The sequence below is a fragment of the Rissa tridactyla genome, chromosome 13 (genome assembly GCF_028500815.1).
Source record: "Rissa tridactyla isolate bRisTri1 chromosome 13, bRisTri1.patW.cur.20221130, whole genome shotgun sequence".
NCBI classification, from domain to species: domain Eukaryota; kingdom Metazoa; phylum Chordata; class Aves; order Charadriiformes; family Laridae; genus Rissa; species Rissa tridactyla.
This window is the reverse complement of record NC_071478.1, coordinates 10665151-10679298: the sequence shown is the minus strand read 5'-3', so window position 1 is coordinate 10679298 and position 14148 is coordinate 10665151. Positions and strand designations below refer to the sequence as shown.

General features: G+C 45.6%; 1 protein-coding gene across 1 annotated transcript in view; it reads left to right on the top strand.

Moving 5' to 3' along the window:
- Positions 1–2427: 2427 nt before the first annotated feature.
- Positions 2428–14148, top strand: part of LOC128917033 (mucin-17-like) — a 34739-nt gene continuing 23018 nt past the window's right edge. The window contains exon 1 of the mRNA XM_054219532.1: positions 2428–2527. Coding sequence (XP_054075507.1) covers positions 2450–2527 — 78 coding nt within the window. The 5' untranslated portion in view covers positions 2428–2449. The remainder of the gene's footprint in view (positions 2528–14148) is intronic.

Sequence of the window (14148 nt, the reverse complement as noted above, 5' to 3'; positions counted from 1 at the left end):
GCACCGCAGCGCTATGCTACAGAGACCAGACTGCCCTTCAGGCAGAAGTGTTCTGCTTGGAAAAATCCCTTCCCTCTCAAAAAACCCTCCTGCCGGAGATACCGAGTCTCCTGGGTTATGTGTTTACCCAGAATAGACATAATGTAGTTATATATGCTTTTTCAGTTGACAGGTAACTCAAAAAAATATTACCCGGAAGGAGCAAAATGTAAATTTGAACATGAGCAATCACAGTAAATAACTGACAAGGTCATAGCCTAGGAACACCATTTACACAGAATTTGCCCTGAAAAGAAAAGGGTGAAATAAAAATTGGCCACACAAAGAATTATTTGCATCTGCTACCTTCAGTGCAAAAAGGATAAGCAACCCGATTAAGCTATCAAGATGTTCCTTACATGTCCTTCCATCGAAGGGCTATTTCTACACCAGAAATGCAGATCCCCCAGGGAGACAGCGTGGTCCAGGAGGGCAGTGTGCAGCCACAGTCTTCTCCTGGTTCCCTCTCAGCCATGAGCTAATCATGCCATTACTTTTTCCAGGTGTCCCCAGTTTGCACAATGAAGGATAACAGGCAGCTTCATCTCACAAGCACTGCAAGAATTACATGAATATCTGTATCACCTCTTTGGGAGTCAAGCGTTATTTTCTATAGGCAGGCCATCAGACCCACAGAGTGGGTGACCAGCCCTGGGTGACACAGGAGCTCAGTGCCAGCGTGCACTCAACCCAGACTGCTGCCTCCGTGCCTGGGCCCAGCCTCTCCCACTTTCATTAAAAAGTATAAATTCAAGACATTACTTCCAATTTAGACAATATGGGAAGTCACATACAAAATACATTCATACATTTATGAAAAAAGAAAAAAGGTTTTCTTCGGCACCACTCCTCCAACTTCATGCTTATCATATGCACCCACTTGGACACCAAGGTATTATCAAGGTATTATCAAGGGTGAAGGTATTATCCATTTTTTTCCCCATTGATTACATTGTTCCGTGAAACCCAGGTTAATCTCTGCGCTTTGGGAAAGAGGAATTCAGGAACTGGGATGCCAGCGTAGCCCAACAGCCTGGCTAGTCCATTGTCCCTTTTCCTGTAGTGTCCGACACAAGAATTTTCTGGGAAAGGTGTAAGAAAACTTGTAACAACCTGACACTTGGCAGATTCCCCCCGCCATGCCAGACAGTTAGAGCTGGACCTCTGAGGGCTCCTTGTGCTGCTTACTGTGAGGGGGCAACTGAGCTACAAAAAAGCAGCTCCAGGTGTAAAACCACAGTATTTTGTCAATTTTTTTTTTTTTACTTTTCAAAGAGATTATTTCAACTCTTCCTACAGAATAGAAGAATTACCTGCAGCTAGCAATGTCTGTTTGCTGCCATCTGCAAGGACACAATAATTTTGGGTTGCTGGGGACCGCGGGGCTGTCTGACCCTCATTGCAGCACGTGGCATGGCTGGACGGGGTACAGGAAAGGGTCTCATCTGGAAAACTGGAAAACTACCTCAGAAGCGAGGAGTGTCCCCTGCCCTCCCATGATCTCCAGAAAGGTTAAGTGGCTGCTGTACCCTGACCACCAGTTTTTTGCGCAGCTCCTTTTCTTTGGGTTCCCTGAGATAGAATCATAGAATTGTCTAGGTTGGAAGGGACCTTTCAGATCATCGAGTCCAACCATCCACCTAACACTGACAAAACCATCACTAACCCATATCCCTCAGCACCACGTCCGCCCGGCTTTTAAGTACCTCCAGGAATGTGATTCCACCACTTCCCTGGGCAGCCTGTTCCCGCGTTTGATAACCCTTTCAGTGTAGAAATTTTTCCTAATACCCAATCTAAATCTCCCCTGGCACAATTTGAGGCCATTTCCTCTTGTCCTATGGCTTGTTACCTGGGAGAAGAGACCGACCCCCAGCTCTCTATGGTATTCCTTCCCTGTCTTTGCTCCACGCTCAGATGAAGCTGGGGTGATTTTTCCTCTTTGGAAACACCTGAACCCTTTTCCTATTTCCCATTCCTCTGATAATTCACTCCCCTGGCTGGGCTTCGGCGTCTGGCCGCAGACCGGACCCCGGCCGGGTTCGCTGCGGTCCCTGGTTCCGGTGCACCAGCAGCCCCATCTCCCCACCGCGTCTTCCGCGGGAGTCCGCTCAAGCAGGCTGCTCGGAGGGGTCGGGCTGCCTCCATCCCCGGCGCTTCCCGAGCCCGGAGAGGACACAGCCCTGGGCACCCCGCTCTGACCCTGCTTACGGCGGGGGGTGGCTCGGACCGGGCTCCCCGCCGAGCTCCCCGCCGCAGGTGACCCCCCGGGGGAGGGCAGGGGCCGGGAGCGGCCGGGGGAGGGGGCGAGGGGCGGGGAGGCCGGGCTCGGGGGGGTCGCTGTCAGCTCGGGGCACGGCTCGGCAGCGCAAAGCTCCGCTGGGCTCGGCGCAGCGCAGCGCTCCGCGCCATGCTCCGCTGCTCCCCCGGCGCGGGGCTCGTCCTGGCGGCGGCCACCGCGCTCTGCCTCGGCGGGGCGGGAGGCAAGGTAACCCCCCCGGCACCGGGCAGCCCCTGCCCGCCCACGCCGGCACCGGGCAGGGCGGCAGCGGGCTCCCGGCGCGGCGCGGACAGCGGCAAACCCGACGGGGAGGGGGTGCCCCGGGGCTCGGCGTGCGTCGGGCAGGGAGGTCCGCCGGGGCGAGGGGAGGTAGCGGGAGTCCCGGGACGAGAGATACGGCGGGGCTCCCGGGACGAAGGATGAACCGCGGGTCCCGGGAGGAGGGACGCAGCGGGGCTCCCGGGACGAAGGATGCGCCGCGGGTCCCGGGAGAAGGGATGCAGCGGGGCTGCCAGGGCGGGGGGACTGCGCTGCCCGGGACCACCGGCTCCCCCCGGGCCCACACGGCGGCGGGGGTCGGGTGCGCCTCTTTCGGGCTTGCTGGGGACTCGCCTCGGAGTCCAGAAGGCACCGGGAGACACGGTGCTGCGGGGGGCTGTCTTCGGATCACCCTCTCCGCTTCCATACAGCCGGACCCGAAATCCGGTGCAAGCCCCGCGGAAACCGGTAGAACAGCGTTTCCAGCAGAAATCAGAGCACTCGCCCAAAGACATCCCTAAGGAGGGCCAGCCTGGCGTAAGGAGCCCAAACAAAACACCCTGTGCTCTGTCACTGTCCTCACGCTCGCCGGTCTTGTGCACCTCCTCTGTAGTCCGGGGAGCAGGTAAACAGTGCAAGTGACAGCTCCAGCTCTCAGGGCAGGGATCTTGGCACAGGCTGGGAGCCACGGGGTGAGCGCTGGGGGAACCAGGGCAGTGATGGAAAGGCAGACGAAGAAGCTCAGAGTACCCCACAACTAGGAGCAACTGCAGACCAGCTTGTATTTTGGGAAGGGCAGGCAGTCCTGGTCCCACTGATAGAGTGGGACTTTTCCTGTGGACTCTGATAGGAGCAAGATTTGACACTTCTGGTAGAGATTCTCAGATCTATAAAACATGAGCCGCTATGCTATAAGAAAGTGATGTTACATACATACGTATATCTAAAGAAAAAAAGGAGGGGGCTGCTCTGTCCGGTGGAAAACAGCATTGTAATTCTGCCTGATACACCAACTCCCTGCCACAGCACATGTGAACACAGCAATGACTTTGTGGTTGAAATGAAGATGTTTTATCTCGCTCTGTTATGCTAGTGAAGATAGCTACAGCGAGAACTTCTTAATTAAGCCATGTTTCTGGCACTGAAGTATTATCAACTTTACAAAGGTGTGCACTTGAACCTATTGAGTTGTGGGATTTTGTCTTTTGCTTCTCTAAACTCAGAATTGCATCGCATAACCTGCAAGCTTACCCTTTCCTGTTGGATTTGTTACTGGAGATGAACAACTCTGACATCCAGCCGCATACTTCTCTTATTAAACTACATAACTTGCTTGCTGCCCTAAGTTATGACATCCTTCCTGTGCTGGTTGTGTTCCAACTTTGCCTGTACAGTCATGAAGGACCAAATGTTAGCTGTGTGGTGTGCCTTTGGGTGTGAGTGGCGATGGTGGGGCGCTGAACGCATCAGCAAGCTGTATCATTTTTGCTTGATTTCTTTTCCTTTTTTTTCTGTGTTTCCTAGACAGCTTCTGTTGTTCTCTAACTCTGAAATCAGGACTCTCTGATTTCCCATCAGGCAGTATCTGAACTAGTTAAGTATTGACCAACAGCGCTATAGAAAAGACACTGCCTCCTTAACGAAGAAGCAGCAGCCTCCTGCATGCTTTCCCAGACTTGACTTCTTGCCGTGTCAATTGTTCCTTTGATCACATGTTGTCTATAGTCTCTTGACATACCGGACAGTTTCTTTTGCAGAGCAAAACTTAGGCATTTTCTATTGCTTATCTTCCTAAATGTGACAGTGAAATCTGTGTGTGCAGACAGACACGTGTGTACATCTCTAGCTCCCTGTTTTTGTTATTTTTTTTGAGTAAGTTGCACTTGCTCTTCACTCATCAAGGACTGCACTATGCTGCGTAGGCTTCATTATTTTTATCTTTTTTGGCTACATTCTGGTAGTGTCGCTATGCTAGTAAAAAAAACACACATCCCACTCTAAGTTGATGGTTCAAATGTAGTCCAGTTTAGCAGTTGAAGAAAAGGTATTCAAAGATTTATGAGAAATGAATTGTCTTCTGGCTTAGAGTTAACAGTATAAAAACATAACATAAACTCCCTTGGCAAGGGCAAAGCCTGCACAAGGTGTAGGAAACTGAATTGCACTTTTAATCCAGGAAGGTGGTCTCTGCCACTCAGAGCGGAGGAACTTTGGGATGCTGTGGGGTAGTGTGGATGTTTGAAACATGTTTTGTGGCAAAGCAGAGCTCTCTCTGGAATCCTTCACTGACTGCTACAGCAATATAAAAATAGGAGTTAGATCAAATGAAAGAAAATTTGAAGATAAGGTGTGTGATGTTTCCTCCTGCGTGTCTGTATCAGATGGAACGAGATGTGCAGATAAGCAGCTTGTTTATCCTGAAGGAAGAATGTAAGCCTGATGAAAGAATAACACAGTCAAAATTATGTCTCTGTATGTCCATAAAATATTATCTGTTTAATCCAATCCCTATGGAGGAGGTCTCTATGCCAGTGCCATTCTTCATCTGGTATTCTTCTGTTCACTTGCTGGCTTAAAGAAAAAAAATCAAGACTTTCTTGTTCCTTTTAAGAGAAGAAATCTTAGCAATCCTAGACCCTCTAGTGAAAGTCTTAGTCCTGCTCGCAGTGAGGACTGTGGCAAAATTCCCGCTGGTTTCAGAGGGAGAAGGATCCTTCCCAAGATCAGAGAAGGATCCTTCCCAAGATCAGTGAAGGATTAAAAAAAAAACACAAACAACTACTAAAATATGCACCTCAATTAGCAAAGAATGTGGCCTGATTATTAAAGTGTATGAAATTTCAGCTATTAAATTCTACGGCCCCGATCAACAAAGCATGCTGCACAATTGGCAACGTATCCAGAATCTCAACTCCTGTACTAGTCTCCTGCCAGATCAACCAAGCATGCAACTGAATCAGTGAATTATGCAACTGGAGCAGCAAAATATGCACTTCTGACTGGGGCGGGGGGGAAGGATATGGAAATTCTCTAATGTTTTAAATTGACACACGATAGTCTGGTACTGGTCAACCTCTGCCTTAAGAAAAGCGGAGGCAAAATATATAACTTTTATCAAGTCTCTCCAGACAAATGCTGGACTGGAAAAGTACATCCCTCAATCAGCTCAGTGTCTGCTAGTAGCAGCACCGTTCTTTACCAGATGTACTGCACATCTGGTTCCGATCCCAGCTGCTGCCAGGTGTGGGCGTTATTTTAGTAACACTTTAATGAGATTTTTAGGTCCAGGTAGCTTTTGCTTTATAGGTCACTGTAAAACACTATGTATGTCTCAAGAAACTAAGCCAATCAAGACAAATAAGACACCTTCAAAGAACCTGAAAGTTTTGTTGGCAATGAGCTTAACATCTATTAATCTCTCCACTGTTTGTTCTTTAGGAGTAGAAAAATGATAGGTCTTTTCTATTTTCTTTATATCTTGATTAATTGCCATAGCTGCTTCCTATTGTGTTTACAATGTACCTTGGCAGATATTTACTGTGCGGAGAGTTTGGATGCTTGGCCAGTTTGGGGAGCAGCTGTATTGACACATCCTGAAGCAGTAGAGCTCTTTCTCCCTAGCTCGTGCATATGTGCTTTAAAAATCCAGCCACAGTAGCTGGTTCTGATCTTCAGAAGTTGTTTTTGCTTTAAACTATTATTTGTATTTTATACAGAAGATCTGCAGGTTGCCCTATTTTAATAAAGATGCATTTTCAGGATTTCTATAAACTACTTTTTTTTTTTTATGTCTGGAAGTAAGCTGTATAACACTGCCTGTGCTCAAGGAAGGCATGAGATTTGCTTTGTTTTATTGCACTGTTCACGTTAGTACCCAGAAATCTGAAACATTATTTGAGCCTAAGAAATATCTGGGCTTGTTTTTCTTTTTTTTTTTTTCTTTTTAATCCACTACATTTGGTCCATAAAACTGGCTTGCACTGAACTTGTTATTTACCAAATTTCTGTCTCATTTCCAGGTCAGTTCAATGAATGATCCTATTTAGTTCTTTTTCCTGTTTAAAATATTTCCTACTGAGTCCAGAGCAGTGCCCTTAAAACATAATTGATTTGGGTCATTGAACCTTTATTTTTCATGCATGTTAGTTTGCATCCCGCCACTGGTCTGACTGGTATTTCAATTAGAAAAATGCAGGCGGATTTCTCCTAGAGGCTGAAGTTCACGTGGAGTCTCTGGCGAAGTAAGATCCTGGAGTACGTATCCCTGGAACTGGGCAATGATTTGTAACTTTTTTTTTAATTCTCTGTCTGGCCAGAATGTTATAAATCTGGCGCTCTCTTGTTAGTTTCACGCTAAGCAGCAATAATGTCCACAGTGTTTTAGTCCTGATAATTCTAATTACTGACGCACTGAAGAAGCTGAAAGCTGGGAAGATGGACGAGGCTGGCCTCAAGTCCTGCACAGCACATGGGACTCTCTCTTTGTAGAGCTGAACCATAGTTCTCTCGTTTGCCAAGGCCAGCAATGGAAGGAGCAACCAAGGTAAGAGAAGTGAGCCAGTGGCAGAAGATGTGGGTAATCTTTATGCAGAAGGAGCTAAAAGAGCGCAGTACCACTAGAGATGCCAACCATCCTTGGGATGAAAATGCTGAAGTCATTTTTCTTTCTTTACTATCTAAGTAGGTTGAAGCAAACAATCCTGTTGCACTGGTTTAAAAAGATCCAGCAAACAAACTTCCCTGCGGTAACCAACAAACAATTACTGTTCTCCCCATCTGCTTCTTTGCATGACAGACCAGGAATGGTGGTAAAATCTTCAAGTGGCTTTCTTCCTGCCTCCCCTTCTTCTTAGAAAAAAAAAAAAACAAAACCCAAAAACTTGTGGCATGTTTGGTACCAGAGAGCATCTACCCAGCAGTACTGTAGCTAGAGCGGGTCTGGTATAGCAACGCTTCCCTTTGCACACTATTGTTATTACAAGGTCTCTCTATGCACTGATCTCTCAGGTCTATAAATAATAAATATCCAACTTGGGGGTTAGGTACTTCCTTGACTATAAGAAGTACTACATAGAAAAAGAATTCTCTTCTACTTGTACAACTCCATGGCAGAAGGAGGGTGGAGTAGGGACAAGGCAATGTAGAGTCCTATATTAATATGTGGAACAATTATACAGCAGTACGGAAAAGTGTTACTGGCAGCCTTAGTTCTCGAACTCAATGTAAGAACATTACAATTCCTCCTACAAGCTCTCAGCGGCAAATGGCCTTATGGTTCATTTTGAATATCCTTACTGATGTCGTTGCTGATGAAAAGGAGGTTCCAACTTTGAGAGGAGAAAAGGCTAATTTGCCTATATTTCCTTTCTAGAATTCTTAGGGCCCTACTGGATCTCACAGAAGTTATCTGGGACTTCAGGAGGATTTAAATCAGGCCATAAGTACTGCTGGCTTGGATTAGTAATGATGTACATTGAGGACAACATCTGTATTTGGGTTTGGGTGGAGTCCTTTCATGGTAGAAAAGTTGGTAATACGTTTACAGGACCTTTCATCAGAGGATTTTAGAGTTTCACAAATATCTAATTACAGAAAGTATTAAATTAGGTGAAATCCTTGGTCCTGGGGGAGTACAGGCAGCACCATTACACTTCAATATAAAGTAGAGGTGGGTGGTGTTCAAAGGGGCGAAACAAAAGCAAATTATGCAAGCCATAACCTGCTGCGCTATCTCATTTTCATCCAGGATTTTATTCTTCTCATTTCTTTATATTAGCAGCCAGGTTGCAACATCAAACCAGCCAAACAAAATGGGCTGGTACAAGCGTCCATTCAGAACTACCGTCAGCTCTGAAGAAGGGACTTTTGGAAGTTTGCTCATCTCTTACTGACCCGTTTCCGTAGTGTTTGTGTTTCATTATTCTGTTAAGGAGTAGCAGGACTGTAGCAAGGGTCAGGTGCCAAGGATGCCAATAAGGACAGCTTCCTGAACACAGGAGGTCTGGGTTGGAACGCCTCTGACCGTCCAACCTGATCCAAATCCCAGAAAGTTGGTTTCTCAGCCTTTCCAAGGAGGGTGTGCCTGCTCTGCACCATACTTAGTTTGGGATTAGCAACGGGACATCTCAGGAGATCTAATCCATTTACTCTACCTAAATCCAGCCCTCTCCTGGTCTTGGTTAGTAAATATTCCACTGCTTTGACTGTTTAAGTTTTTATTAAAGGGATTTTTTTTCTGGATTTGACTTAGTTGAAGCTGAGGCTTGAAGCACAGGCTGCCCATTCCCTTGTCTCCCTGCCTGTATTATAGATCTGCATGGATGGGCAGCTCAGGTGAATCCGAGACCTCTCTATTTGAATACGAGGGCCCCAAGGAGTTGCTCATCAAGACTAACTTTAAATGCAAGCTTAGCAGGCTGAACACTTTGATTTGCCTCTAAAATCAACAGTAACTTATTCCAGGTTTCCTGGTTGAAACTTGAATGGGGAAGAAGAAAGGATGTCTGCAAAGCAGATTTAGTTGGAAAAATAAACTGCTCACTGGTTGGGACCCTGTAACAACAAACCGAGTGCTTACTTTTTTCTCTGGCTGCACTATCTGATGCTTTTTTCTGCTTTCTTCTACACCCTCCCTGCTGTGCCCTCATGGTCTCTCCTTATGTGTAGGCAGTAAAGTAAAGTTTACAAGCATCCTGCTCTCTGAAATCCTGGCAAAGGCGGAGTCTTGGAAATTTCCCTTTGCAAAGTGCACAAGAGGAGACTAATCCTGGAACAACGAGGTGGGGAGAAGCGCTGCTGTTTGTGTACCATCCAAAACTAGGGATGCGCGTTCAGACCGTAACAGACCTCTGAATGGCCAGCCTCAGCTGCAGCAATGGCTCCATTAGAAGCCTAGTTAAAAATATTGCCTGAAAGGGAGAGAGTTTTTTCTTTGTTTGCTTTTTAAGGATCACTATCCCTGTCTTCTGCATAAGCCCTCACACCTGCTAGTTGCATTTAGTGAAAGAACAACCTGGTTCTCAAAGAGTTGTGGTAACAACTCTGCAGCATGCTAGTGGCGATACGGAATATTTGCAGGTTTTGGCTTTCACATGTGGAATGTTTCCTTCTCCATCTGTTTGTACAATAGACTTCCAACATGTGAAACATCTGATGTGTCTGGATGAAACAATAGGGTCATGCAGCTGGAAATCCAAGCACAAACAACTCTCTTTTTTGCAAGGCCAGTTTACACATACATGTGTGTGTTTTGTTGGCCTTTAAAGATCCAAATTTGTTTCCTGGGAAGTGGCCAGCAAAATTTGCATGGGATTGCCTTTCAGTTCCCCTTTCTCCTGTTTCTGGTACTTTCAAAGCCAAGCAAAGCGTTTTGGGCACCTAAGCTGCATATGGATTTCATTATTTAAATCTCCCTCGCATATTTGGGAGGTTATATTTATGAAGTTAATTTAGAAACGCTAGTTTTACAGATTCCTATGAGTATACATAACTTGCTCAACGGACTTTTATACTGAACTCTACAGGCAAACTTTTACTGCAGTGCTATAGCTTTTGTTTTGTGATATATTTCTTCTGGTTACCAAGCAGTTCAAACAATCTAACCATGTTTTCTACTCTTTAATTTGAACTGCCTGGGCCTGTTCAATTTATAGAAAGTGAAAACCAGATTGATCTTCTAGAAACTCCCTCATCACCCCTGTCAGTTCCCACCAGCCCTATCGTTTACTGTTAATTTTTTCTATGGTGTGTTTTGTACTCTTTGTTACTGAGAACTTGCTCTAGTAGAAAAAAGACCTATGCTGACCTATTAAACCCTGAAGCAAATGGCCATGGCATCTTGAGCTCTTCGTTACACTGCCTTACTCTTATTTATGATGGTCCCATCATATTCATGATTATTTGCCTGAGGAGACACACTAAATGATGCCTTTGTTTCTCTTTCTAAAGCTTTACATTTTTTTGTATGTTTCAATGAGGGCATTTTCTGCAAAAAAACCCCAAACAACCAAGCCTAGAACAGGGATGGCAGCTTTGCATAGATGTAGGATCTTATTTGATATGGCATCTTGCATCTGTATTGGAGAATTTCTCTTTGTCTGTTGAGTGTCCAGTCACTAGAGTTAGCTTTTTCCCCCCCCTCCAAGGATTAGTCTGATAAGTCCACAAGAAGCAGCTGGTTGTTGATGTGAATTCTAGCACTCCCTGGTGGATGTTCTCTTAGATATTGTGTATGCTTCCTTAGCCATAGAAGCTAATGTTGGGATGAAAGGGGAGAACCAATGTTCAGACTGCTCTCATAATGACATGTCTCACTTGCGTTTGTTGCATGAACATGGCATGACAAATTTATGAGATACTAATGATAGGTTTCTGCTTAAAATAGTTCTACTTTACAAGTGTAATAGTTATAGTCCCCAGAGGAACGCTGCCTAGTTCAGTGGGTCTTTCCAAGCACTGGATTTGCATATTTTAAATAGATTTTTCAAACCGTTTTGTAGAAAAACAATCTGGCTTTTGTCCCTTTCAGACCAAGATCAGAAGAAGGAAATGAATATTACAATGAGAGCTGAAGAGGATTTCAGAACAAGACCTACCACTTAGTTTCTAGTAAAAGCACCCGGATGTAAGAGTATCAATGAAATTAAAGAAAAAAATTAGAAACGTCCTATGCCTTGGCCTAGGTCTCTTCCAGGGCATTTCTACCTGCATTTCACACTCCTACAAATATTTTATCTGCTTCAGGATCATGTCTACACCTTGGCATACAACAATTACCGAGTAATCAGTGAATGCCAGGGTTACTCCTGTGGTGGTAACTTCAACCTGGGGAACTGTCAGGTAGCAGAAGTACCCATAAACCGCCAGGCTGCTGCCAACCCCAGAGAAAAGGCTATTCATCCTAAGAATGTCTAGCCTTAAAAGTGTAAATCAAAGAAAGAACCAGATAAGGAGAGAGAACTCTGCTTAGCCAGACTTACATAGCTGTAACTTGCAAGACATCTTGTAAGTTGTTGTGGCCCTCAAACCAGGACGTAAGTGAATCCGATTCAATCTCAATTAAAGAATGGAAAGAGGAGAACTAAAACCTCTGCCTATTTACGATATGGGGAAAAAGAGCAAGAATGGTTTTGTTGTCTTTTCAATATCCTGAGACTTCACCTATGACGCTTTAGGTAGCTGAGCCTTCTGAACTCCTGCCATTGTTGAGAGGGGAAGATATTCTTTCAGAGGGCTGTTGAGACCATCTCTAGCTCCTGCTCTGAATTTCCCTCTGCAGGAAACAACTCTGGCTTTTGTCTGCAGAGGGAGACAAGCCACATTAGCCAGCAAAGCCCCGCTCCCAGAGCTGGGTGATCTACATTCATGGCCTTACGTAGGAATCTTGCATCAGATGCTCAAAATATCTATGGCTACTGCAGAAAATTCTGCCCGTTGCTCATTATGGTAGTGTAGGTTGGCATCTCTGGCCTAATAAGGATAAGCTGGTTTTGCTTCTCACCTGAACCTCCCCACAGCAGCAGAGCACTAGGCTGCCTTTCCTCTGGTTGCTCCGAAGGCAAGTGCAAAATGTCAAGTTAGAATGTATGCACAGACTGCGTATGCTGCTGATCATGCTGTGGAAAGCTGCGCCGTTCCATGGGTGATTGTTCGGAAAACAGCCTCTGTTTGTGTCTCTGGGAACAAGCATTTTTTTGTAAGGAGAAAAAGGCATTGCATCTCTGGAGTTAAATGAGGAGGTCTGTTGTTCTCTGCAGAACCAGGAGCGCGCTGCTGTGCCTGGCGGTTGTCGGAGTGCCCATGTTTGGGTTTTTTGTGATCCTTTTTTCCCCACCTCCTGTTCTCAGAGAGGATGGAGGAGGAGGAGGGATGGTGACTTCATGGTGCAATTATGCTTGGGGGCCAGGTATCAAAATACAGTGCAGCTGTGAAGCTGGGACCTGGCCGTGGCTGGGGGGGGCCTCCTGGCTCTAATGAGATCCCTGACCTTCTCCTGCCACTTCTTCTGCAGCTGCTTTGATTCACAGAGATTTGTTGTGGCAATGGTCTGCCTAACGGTTTGGCAAGCTGCCGCCGTTAATGCTGCATCTCCAGGCAGGCGCCAGGAGCTGGCCTTGGAAACCCAGCACGGGTGAGGGTATCCCGAGCCCTGCCAGCCCTGGACAGAGCCTTTGTCCAAGGGTATGTGAACATTACCATCTGCCCTGGTAGTTTTTTTCCCCAAAAAAGTAAGGAGAAGGTTATCTGTTCTCCATTAAAATAAAGCAGTGCCTTCCAAGCAAGCTCCTTGTGATGCTTGAGCTCCGGGCTCAGCTGCAGCAAAGTCACATATGGAAAGAATAAGAGAAAATAGCATGCCTACAGTCTGAGGCATATTTAGGCCTCCAAGTCCTGAAGTCTCGTTCAGACTTTGCATTCTTTGCTCTAATTGCTGCACTGCAGTCCTGCTTCCCCCCTCTACTCTTCTAACAATACTGTTATTTTCCTCGTCTCCTGCAGCAATAGGCTTTCATAGTCCCCTTCCCTTTCTACCTGCATAGTATTTGTTCTCTTCAAAGGTCCTGTAAACCATTAAAAACAATAGAAAACTTGGTGATAGGTGTGAAAACAGGGCCCTATGAAGCTCTCTGACGTGTGCCAAGAAGGAATATAAGACGAGTCTGGTTCTTTCCTGAAAATGGGATTTGCAGAGTGGAAATGTCACATCCGTAATCACTTTCATGTGGTGGAACTGCCGCTACCCACCACTGAAATAACAGAGCAGCTGTTAAAAAATGCAGTTTTGGTTTTGCTTAAATCCAGCAGGTCGCACTCACTTCAAGAAATATTAGACCCTTGTTTAAACATGTGAGCGCAACTGCTCTGATACCAGAAATGTATTAAAAGCAAATGTACGCTCGGTCCAGTTTCAGAGTCCCACAGCTGAGCCCTGTTCAGGGCTTGTTTATATGAATTTGCTCAGGGAGGAAGGAGAGAATACAAAGTGTGTGCACAGGTACATGGGTTTGTGTTGGGTCAGGGTTATTGGGAAGGCGAGGGAGACCCCTTAGCAAGCAGGATACCCTTAATTGATGATAACTCCTTTGGAGATCAATATGGAAAAAAAAAAAAATCACACCCAAAGACTGGAAAAAGGAGACAGGGACAACTCCCTCCTAATAACTAATAAATTTTGTTATATTCCTGATCTACTTCTGCCAGCTCTGTTATTTCCAAGCATCCAGAGATACTTGAAGAGATGTCCTAAAACAGGACAAGAGAGTCTCCTTTTGCTGTTGTCTCATGCTTTAAACAACAAAGACAATTTGGCAGAGGGGGAAATGGTGATTCCAAGGCACTTCCAGGAATTCTTATGCTGCCAGGTGGAAAAATAGGTTATATGTGCTGCTGCTGTATCTAGTTCACACTAATGAAAGAAAATAAACCTTGCATGCAAAGAAGAGCTGAAAATGCAAAATTAAGTAGAGCGCTAATTTTATAAAGTCTCTGATTAACTTTGTCCTCCACTTGGAAAAAGTCCTACCAGCTTTGATCTCTAGATCAGTCAGCTAGTGAAGTAAATGTGGTCACTT